At 37.5% G+C, this 10,529-nt stretch overlaps 1 protein-coding gene across 1 annotated transcript; it reads right to left on the bottom strand.

Moving 5' to 3' along the window:
* SMNDC1 (survival motor neuron domain containing 1) lies at window positions 1–9,999 on the bottom strand. The gene is made up of 6 exons (XM_004680446.1): window positions 9,824–9,999; window positions 8,683–8,802; window positions 4,157–4,299; window positions 3,447–3,608; window positions 1,666–1,819; window positions 1–1,252 (listed from the first exon to the last, which is right to left on the bottom strand). Exons 2-6 carry the CDS (start codon window positions 8,800–8,802, stop codon window positions 1,115–1,117), a joined length of 717 nt encoding a protein of 238 aa, XP_004680503.1. The 5' UTR covers window positions 9,824–9,999; the 3' UTR covers window positions 1–1,114.
* Between the last annotated feature and the right edge of the window lie 530 nt (window positions 10,000–10,529).

The following is a 10,529-nucleotide window of genomic DNA, read 5'->3' as shown; positions in this document are numbered from 1 at the left end:
TGGAGATTTTAAAAACATTTTATTTAATAAAAGTTAAACATACAAAAACTGAAATCAACACACACCCTAAAAATCACCATCTCCCATTAATAGGAAGACCCTTCCTTTTCTATGCATGTTTGGCTTACACTCAACTCAGGGTAACTGATGTTCACTTACACCAACAAATGCTGACAACTTGATCTAGTTAACAAAAATTACAAACTCGGCTACATGAACATAATATACAGGGAAATTATGGTCAGATTAATGCACAAGAAATACAGTACGTTTAATGATGAAACATTCAGTACTCTTGTTCATTAATTTAGACTTTTTTTTTTTTTTACAAAAATAGTATCTACACTGTATACAGGGCTATACATCAGCTTTTTGTTATCTCATATAAACATTACACATCCAAAAATTGTACCACTACCATAAGTGAAAGATCAACATAGGAAAAAAGCAAACATACAAAAACCAAAAACCCTTAAAAAAAGGTAGCTGGTCCTAAACATGGTTTCTTACATAAAACTAATACTCTGAAATGAGAAAAGAGCTAGGTCAGTTTTAGAGCTGGCTTAATAGGCTTAGGAAACAAGTTATTGAAAGAAAACCTCAAAACAAACTTTGCCATTTACTAATTAACCTATCTTAGGTTTACTTGGCCAACAAAGATTTAAATTGAAGACTAAAAAAATAAATGAAAAGATCTTTTTAGCAGGTTTGATGTTTTGCCTTGGTGTTCTCCAGTGAACTGCTAGAATATGTGGCAAGTTCAAAGCGTCTGGGTATTCCAAGTTAGGACTTTAAAAAACAGATACCAGCCATTATGTAGGGGCCCAATATTATGAAGGTCAACATTTCATCTAAGTGCTATGTTTATGCACATCATCCTATAAAAGTTGCTTTATCCAACAAACCTTGAGGAAACTGGTAGTAGTAATGAAAAAGTTAAATGAATAAGCAGTTATCAAATGCAATTTCTTCAAGTTTCATTCTATTGAAGTCAAACATTGACAACAACGGTATCTTCCTTACTCATCTAACAAATAATTTACCTTTAGAAAAATATAAGGATAAAAAGGTAAATGTAAAGCCCTGCAGAGATGAAATCCAACAGTTTTTCTGATTATTGAGGCATCAAATGCCTGACATTGTATTTAGAGGTATCTTGATACTGTGTCATAGGTTTATCAGCAATTCCACAAGTTCCTACTCCAACTTTGCCAGTTACACTCTCAGGTGAAGCAAAAATACTCCTCTTTACCTAAAAGAAATGAAAACAAACAACTCCTGATTAGTTTTGGAGACAAAAAATTCCAAAATAGATTTAGAAAGAAAAATGCTGCAAGGAACTCAAATGGTACTAGTATAAGACATACTAAGAAAGCAGGTTCAGCTCACTGCCTCCAAGTGGTATACAACAAGACAGACAACTGACTTAAATTCTAGCACACAGAACTTCGATCTCTTAAAGTTCCCAACAAACTCATTCATAGTACTTCTAGTTCAGAAACAGTGGCTGCTGGAGATATATTTCAATAAAACCAAAATGAAGATTGAAGAGGATTCTGAATTCAAGATCCATTTATATATTTTAAAAATATTTCTCAATTTAAAGTTATTTTAAGGGTAGCTGCACGTTTCAAGGTACAAAATATAATGAAAGAATTTACTAACCTGGCCTTTTTTGTTTTTAGAATAAGCTCTGTTGTTGAACTGTTGCCATTTCACTTTCTGGTCCTCTCTTTCCTGCTCAAGTTCTTTTATTCTCTGTGCTTTTTTCAAAGCTTTCTTTTTTTTGTATTCACGCTGCTGAGCAATCATTTCTTTTCTGTGTGGATATAACAGTAAAATGTCAACTCAAGATTTAAGATGACTTCTTTAAGCATTATTTAGCAGTGGGGGGCCAGCAGGGGGTGGGGGGGAGAAAAAGAAAACCCTAGTAAACATACACATTCTTTTCTCAATGAACAGAAGCACTAACATTAAAGCTAATCACCCTCAACTACTACCTTTTTAAGTTAATGACTACCCATTTAAACATTTCAACAAATGTAACTTTTTATTTAAGGCATACACATATTTTTTGCCAGTTTTCATTGTAAGATGTTTCAACATTTGTAACTGTAAACCTTTATCAAATTGCAAGTAGACAGCAAGTATAGTATTCTGAATTTGGGAAAAAATGTATGGATAGTCAATGCAGACTCAACTAGATTCAAAAAGCACAGCAGCTCAAAGGGAAGTTAGTCAACAAGAACTAGGGTTTGTTGTAAACACTAAGTAGGATCAGAGTCTAAAACTACCTCAATGATTTCTGCTTCGATTGACTTCTCAGCAAATGGATGCAAAAGGGTCTTTATAAAAGGCAGAGTCATATTCCTTTATCATATAATCACCACACAAAGCTAAATACAGCTTTTTAAACAGATGTTAAAAGGCTAAAATGAAATGCTATGCTGTTCTGCGATGTGGGTTTTATTTTACTAGATGTAATTTTTCCAGATTCAAATATTTATGTAGCAGCTTAATTTTTAAAAAATTCTTGACACACCCAAAAGGAAGCAATTCATAGCAAATATGCAGAAATTAACCAAATATCACTAATCATACACATTAAATACCTGTCAAGCCGCATATAATTCTCCACTGTCACTGCTCTTCTGACACCATTTTCTTACATATGGAGCATAGCAGTAGCTGCCTCTCTCTGCTGCCAGTGATCATTCTACAGTTCAAATTCGATCATACATCTCCTCTACTCTGCATCAGTGGCTTTCAAGCTCTCTTTATGGTCTCTTTCTTTCTAACCTCTTCTATCAAACCACCCACCTTTGCATACCAAATTTTTACCACAGGAATTTTTATTATACCTCTATAGTTCCCCTTTGTTTTCTTTTTTAAAAGCAAACACTAAGTTCTTACAGTATGTTAAGAACTGCACTACTTGCATTATTAATGCTACGATTTAATCATCACAGTCCAGTACTACAGCTATCATCCTTTGTTTCACAGACAAGGAAACAAAACTTAAGCCACTTGTACGAGGTCAAACCTCTGTGTACTCCCTGCCTATGTTTCTCTTTTGAAATGTCAGTTTAGTCTCAAAAATATCTGTCCCGATGACTAACATAATTTAAGAACTTTTCCTTTGTCCCTTCAAGTACCCATTATATTCCCTTCATACTTTTATAGTTTATTGCTAAAGTTCTTTTATTATGTGCTTGTTCTATAAATCTATAAAACTGGTCAGGACAAGATCCAAGTAGATTTCCTTTACTATGAAGGAACCTCTGCACCTAGTTTAGTGAGAAGTACATAGTGTCCGCTTAATAAGTAGTAAGTACAGAGTGCCTAAGCAGAAACCAAAATGTTTCATCTTCCCTAGGTGTACACCTAATATAGTGTTGACTAGGTACTGCTAATCTTCAAAATAATGCTATGTGAAAGTCACTTACTTTGACATGGGTTTGTTGCCACTGTCCTCCTTTGCCTTCCTTCCTTCTTCTACAGGCTTGAGGTTTAATAATGGAGTCACTTCAGCATTGCCATAGCCAGCAAAGGTGATTGCAGCAGTGCCATTTTCTTCATCTATCTCCTCAATCTCCGCTTCATAACACCTGTAAAGATATCATGGCTGTAAGCAGGTGAGTAAAGGTTTAGTACTCAGCCTACAAGACTTACAGTGTAGTGATTCAACTATTACATGTGTCTAGAACAAAACTTCTCTAATCAAACGACCCTTATGGCAAAGACGGTTAAAAAAAAATGTGGTTGCAGTTAGCAATCTGCTATCAAACAAGGAAGTCCATCAAAATTTTGCCAGGGAAGTCTCTCACAAGTCTACTACATGTGTTTTGGTCAATCTCTTTGGGAAAAGATATTTTCTTACAGAAATGATGTCAGTAACAAAAAGCCTAAGATATCCACCAGCCAATTTTCAAATCAAATTCAGAGATCTTCTAGGATCCAAGTTACTCTTCTACCCCAAAATTTAATCTAAAGCTAAAAACTAAACCACATGAATAGTAACCACCCAAGAATCAAATTGGCTGTATAAGTCATAGTAGTCATAAAGATTAAAATAGGGTAGTTCAAACTGAATAAAATCATCTTACCATTGTATTTTATCATTGCATGTTATAGTTAGAGTTTTTTCTACACTTACTGTCCATCTTCACTCCAGACTGCCATACACTTGTCTCCTACTTTCCATGAATGAGTAGGCTGAGTAGAAGTAAAACTGTCTGAACTTGTAAGAGTTTCCGAAGGCTGAGTTGACAGAAGATCTTTTGTCAGTTCTATAACTTCCTAAAAATGGAAAACAAAAACGGTAGCATTACTTTAGTAAATCATATTGTCACCAACTTTTCAGCAAGCAAATTGTTTTTGAAGATGACAGCTTTTACACCATATGGCACTTAAGTACTTTACCCATATTTACTTGTAGTTCACAGCAACAATATGAAGTATTAGATACTATGAAGTGATTATCTCCAAGTAGAAACAATGTTTTATACAGCAGTGCAATTGAAATTTAAACCAGGGAGGCTTTTGTTTATACCATGCATTTGTTTCTCAGCACCTATTTTAGCTGAAGAGCTCCCTCTAAAAATAAAAACCGTCAATTATGAGGGACTGAACTAAATTTAAGATCACTTTTACCTCATATCATTATCACATATATATCATGCAATTGTACTGCATTGCAGGGCATTATCTGGTAGTACTAACTGCCTGGACAGTAAACCTACCACAACCCAAAGTACTCACAGTAGACTTATTAGTAACTAAGTGTTCTTATTCACATAGGTCTAGGAAAATACTGTAGGCATGTGTAAAAACCCACTTGACTCCTCTTTATTATAAAACTCATTCCATCTGGGTAAAGAAATAATACTTTCTGTTCTGTGTAGTATATTTAATCTGATTCAGATTTACACTTTTTTGCTTCATTAAATTTGAAAGGTTAAGTTTGATAGACCTGGTTAAAAAATAGATAAGTTAACAGATTCTACTACCTGCCTGCCATATATTTACTCTAATGAAGACCCATTTACTCTTGATAATCTATTTACTCTGTTAAGAATTTGCACATAAAATACCCTGAAACATCATATTGTTATTGGGGGAGAAAAATTAGCAAAATTAAACCCCATGAGTTTCTTCCAGTTCCCACTGAAGAGTTATAACAGTTCGGTTTTCAGTAGCCAAAAAAGTTAAATACTACCTCTCTCATAAAGATTCTAAATCTTCCTGTTTATTACTGGAAAAACTAGAATTCGAACCTAAAAAAAAGGGAGGGGACATATTAAATACCTAGAGGAAAGTTAGTTGCGTGAACCAAAAAAAACTGGAAGACTCAGACTTCAACTAAATATTCAATAGAATAGTATCTTTTAATGAAGTTTAATTAGGTGCCAAGTAGCCATACAATTACTTTTAATTAGAAAATGCTTTGCAAATAAAGCAAAAAACTTCCAAATAAACAGATCATGTACTATATACAAAACAGTAAATTATCTTGGTTTTAATTAACTAACTTTAGGGTCAGGAATATAATCCAGTAAGCCTGACTCAAGAATCCATAGAATCACTATCACTGAATAATTCTACTTAACTACTAAAGCACAAATAAGAGCTCTGCATTTGTAGATCTCTGATTCAGAACTCTACCTTTTTCTTAAGATAGAACATCTTCCCACTATATTTTCACACGGCAGTAATTTTCACCAAAGAAAAGGGTCCTAAAAAGTCGTGCATGATATAAAGAATCCTTATATTCCTGTACTGACATTTTAATAATCCAGAGCATTTATTCCTACTGCTCTTTTCACTTTGCCACACTTTACATACCCCTCCCAACAAACCATGAAGAACGTTCTAAACTTTTTCTTCACATGTGCACATGGCCCAAAATATTAGAGAAACTATTTTATGTATGAGGGGGTTCTTAAAGGTACATACCATTAATTACTTTTCCTCCCCCAAGTCTGAGTTCTGAAACTGCTCCTTCATTGACAGATGGGCAGCAGTTACAGTAATCGGCAATTCCAGGAAGCATCAGATGTTGTGATCTACATATCAGCTGGTCAAAGGGGGTGCACTCAAGCACTCTGCTTACTGAAGGAAGGCGTTTCGGGGATGCAGAGAGCCACTGTAATATATGAGACAAGTGACTTGACCCCTGCCTCCTTTAGAACCAGTTTATTCAGCAAAACAGCCTAATAAATTGACTATTTCCGTGCTTAAAAACTGCCTGGGGAGCTAGTCGGTTAGCTAGCCTGTATTTCACTATACTCACTTTTCAAGTGTACCAAAAAGACAATTAGGACTTCAGTAGATGAATCTGCTACCTGCTGTGTAACTTTACATTTTGTACGAAAGACAGTACATAAGACAGATAAACAAGGAAGCCTGACTGGCAAAATGGAAGTCACTGAAAAGATGCAAAAAGAGTAGAGGATTTTGTCATACATGAAGTGGCAAACAAATTTATAACCAGGGTAATAATATTCCGTAAGAGGAACACAGGAAATTAGATACCATAAGATGATCCAAAAATATGACAATAAGGAGGCCACAAACACAGTCATCAGTCTAAACAGATTTTTCAGCAAATATGAAAAGCAGAATTTAGTATCAATGGCACAAGGTATATCACAGAAAGCAAAGAGAAAAAAATGTAAAAAGCCCACAAGAAGATAATAGCCATATCTACAATCAATGAAAACAATAATTATTAGGGAGAAGGAGGTTATCTCACAATGTTAATTATTTTACCTAATCTTAAATTATGGCTTCTATTTCTGAGTTTTCAGTGCAAACAGACCTACAGCCAGTAGCAAAAATGAAAAGCAAAAAACAAAATAACCCAATAGTTTCTTTTTTGACACAATAAAAGAAACTATGATCAAGACTGGTCAGAAAAAACACTATACATTTTAACTATCTGAAATGCTAGGATTTAAGTTTTTAAATCTGTGCCAGGCAATGTGGGAGTAACTTGTGACTTTAATTAAAAATTCATACTTCAACTCAAGACAGACTGTATTCAACAGCCTGGTGGCTAGTGATTATGGTAGCACAACAGCAGATACAGAACATGAACATCACAGAAAGCTGGACAGTGCTTGAGGATTTTACAGATAAAGTGTACCCTACGTGATTATTAATCTCTCAGTAGTCATTTCTGTTTACTACTATGCTTGCCAACTCATCAAGGGAAACGCTTGTAGCCTCCCTACAGGACTTGCTATGATAGATCAAGTCGACTACAGGTAAGGGAATTCTGCCAAAACTCCAATGACAATTTATCTTAGAAATACAAAAAATAACTAATGATGAAATGATGAAGGCCCCCCTCCACCAGTTCCACATATACCTTTCTCCCACTGCCCAGGAAGCAATACACAAAGCACTGGTGCACCATGTTTTCACTTCTTCAAAGGAAAAAAGAGTGCTTTTAAGTTGGTAAAAGATGTGGTTTGTCAGGGTCTTTTTTTGACGCAAGCAGAAAGTTGGCCTGGGAGTAAGAGAAAATGCTCCTAAAACATCTTTTTCTTGTTGAATGGTACCCTGAAACCCACTAGCCTAAGTTTACATAATGAAGGGTCCTGTTTTCTTTGTTTAGAGGGTAACATACTATTACAACTTATGGAAATTTACATGAATTTTCATGTTTTTCGTTCAAAATGAAAGGTATATTAAACTCTTCTTAATTATGCCCAGATAAGCACTGAATCTGGATCCCATTTCAAATTTCATTTGCTTACAATTTACTATCTCTAAATATCAGTAATTTTAAAGGGCAAGGATTAAAGATTCAAGTCTTACATTGAATCAGTAGAGACCACCTAATCAAAGACCTTTTGAAACTCTCAAAGTATCAGGTTCAAAATTTCAAGTTCTTAAATTTGTTAGGTTTTTAAGTCAGATATGTTCATAAATATTATACACTGCCTATTTATTAATCAACCTGGTATTCTGAAAAATATTTACTGTTAGTTTTATATTTACTTGACTCAGTGCAGCAAGATTTAAAAAGCAGATTTCATACCACTAAACTCTAGCATAACAAAACAAATTAAGATTTTTTTTACCTGGATTCCATTTAACTTTTAAAAATGTCAACATATTCGGCACTGTAAAACCTAGCCTAAATTCAAATAATGTGACACTAAAGCAGAAAACAAATAACTTTTTAGACCTTTTCATGTCTTTTCGATACAAGCTACTACTGGCTAGTACCTTTGAAACACACATACTTCATTTTCAAAGAATCGTGTGGTATTAAAAAGAATCTTAATCACGTTGTTTTTCTCCTTTAAGTTGATTTACCTTCTGAAAAATTTTCTTTTCCAGATCTTTCAATAATACTTTCCATTATAAAGTTGTATGTAACTCTTCTCTAGATGTTTGATGGGCTTTTAAAACTTTTATTTTAAAAAACTGTATCAGCATATAAGAATAATGCTTCACTCATTCTGATGTACACAAACTGAGGAAACAACCCTACTACAAATCAGAAGGCCCATGTGCAGACACAAGTGTACATGCAAAGGGTTTCAGAAGGAGAAACACCCTCTTCCAAAGGGTCCCTTGGGTACCTATAGATTTTAAGCAGTAAATCATTTGAAAGACACAGAAATAAGTTTTCACGCAACTTCACTGTTTAGTGTCCCTCATACTTACTTGTAAATCTTTCTTTAATTTTAGCAAATCTTCATTGTCTCCATTTCCAGACAATGCAGCTTCAACTTGCTGGAGTTGAGCTTTGTAGCTTGCCAGCTGCTTTGCTAAATCCTCTGACATCTGGGGAAAACAAAAAGGTTATGACCGTGGAAAAGGAACCAAATTTAACAAACCAGAAAAAGTAATTTCCCTGTCAGCCTGAATTAATCCTTACCAGTTTTGCTCCAAACTCATTGTAGTATATTGTAACTTAATGTATCATCATCACCACCTTTCCACCTTTACTTTTAGTTCAGAGAAAAGCTGAGAGCCAAACCCTGCATTTCAAATCAGTAGATTCTGAAGATCATAAACAATTCAGGTTAAGTTTCGAAAGAAAGAGGAATGAAAAAGGAGATAACAGTGAAAAGAAGTAAAACTATTTTGACGTGCTAAAGGATACTTTAATTTTGGGTTAGCCACACAAGTAACTCCAGTTAAGCCATTCGGGTAAGAGTATTTTGAAGCTCTTCCACGGAGCAAAACGCTTTCATCCAGTTACTTGGATTAAAAAAAAAAAATCACAAATACTCTATCTGAAGCCTAAGAAATGTGCCACTCGCCAAATCTGGCTCGCTCATTCTCCTGGAAACAGGCTCCACTCTTGACTTGCAACACAGCGCTGCCGGGGACTCCGCTCCCAGCACTCCAGCCCAACGACAACCCAGCACCTGGAAAGGCTCCAAGGCGAGCGAGCCGGGCTCTCTCCGGCCGGCCACCCGCCCCTATGCGCGCCACAACCGGGCGGTTCTCAGACCTCGAAATTCAAACATCAGCCTCCGGGAAATCCAAGCCACGAAGCGAGCCGATCCCCGCAGAGCGAACCCCACCACCCCCGAAAGGCTCTTTGCGGAACGGCCGAGGGCATTCTCAGAGGCCTCCCGCGCCCCAACCCCGCCCGACAGGTCCCCCGGGCTAGCAAGCTGGCGGCGCCAAGCCAGTCCGGGGCTTCAAGGCCCAACTCCGGGAAAGAGGCCGGGGTGTCTCTGGCCGGCGCCCGGGCCTCTCGGGCGCCGCCGGCTTCCCGGTCTCGGGCCTCCACTTGCATTCAGGAGAGGCCGAGGCTCAGGAAGGCCTTACTCCCCCTCGCCGGGTTTATTACCTTGTGCGGGACTGGGAGCGGGGCGACGGGAAGGGGTCGGGGCAACTGGTGGCTGTGGCAACAGCGGCAGCAGCAGGAAAAATCTCCGCAGCAACAAGGATACACGATCTGAAAAGGAAGAACTCGGCCGGCGGCGGGGGGAGGGGAAGAAAGCCCGGCACTGTGAAGGAGGAAAAGACTGAGGCGGGTGAAGTATCGCGAGAAGGGAAAAACCCGAACAAACCTCGCGATACGTCGTTCGACTCACGTGATTCTTAGCGCCCTCTGAGCCGCCCGCCCATAAGCGTGTTAGGGAAGCGGCGTGGGCGGGGTTTAATAACGAGGAAATGGCGTGCCTGGGCTGGCTAAGCGCCGGAAGTAGGTGAGACTCGCCTCATTTCCGGTTCGTAGTTGGGCGGTGTTGACTAGTTTTGGTCTTGGGTGCTTCTTCTGGAGTGGGGAATAGTCACTTGTGCCATTATTTTGGGCCTCCTGTGCCTGGAGGCGAGAGGGAGGAGTTTAGCGCAGCTCTCTCAGGTTGTTTCTCTACAGTGCGGTCCTCGTAATATCCACATCGTCTGGTAATACATTACAAATTCTCTACAAGCACCCCGACCACCTGAATCCGATATTCTAGAGATGGACTCAGCAACCTGTTTTAATAAACCCTTAACACATACCGATCCGCTCAAGTTTGAGAGCTGCTACTTTTATGTAAAGGTGGTAG

Source organism: Condylura cristata, unplaced genomic scaffold (genome assembly GCF_000260355.1).
Source record: "Condylura cristata isolate star-nosed mole 26May11 unplaced genomic scaffold, ConCri1.0 scaffold00011, whole genome shotgun sequence".
Taxonomy (NCBI): Eukaryota; Metazoa; Chordata; class Mammalia; order Eulipotyphla; family Talpidae; genus Condylura; species Condylura cristata.
This window is presented reverse-complemented; position numbering and strand designations above follow the sequence as displayed.

What these genes read in the sequence shown, in the direction of transcription:
- SMNDC1 (XM_004680446.1), bottom strand. Translation starts at nt 8,802, where the DNA reads ATGTCAGAGGATTTAGCAAAGCAGCTGGCAAGCTACAAAGCTCAACTC. An exon ending in GGCAACAAACCCATGTCAAA is followed by an intron (nt 1,820 to 3,446) that starts GTAAGTGACTTT and finishes ATATCCACACAG; the next exon opens with AAAAGAAATGATTGCTCAGC. An exon ending in CTAAAAACAAAAAAGGCCAG is followed by an intron (nt 1,253 to 1,665) that starts GTTAGTAAATTC and finishes CATTTCTTTTAG; the next exon opens with GTAAAGAGGAGTATTTTTGC.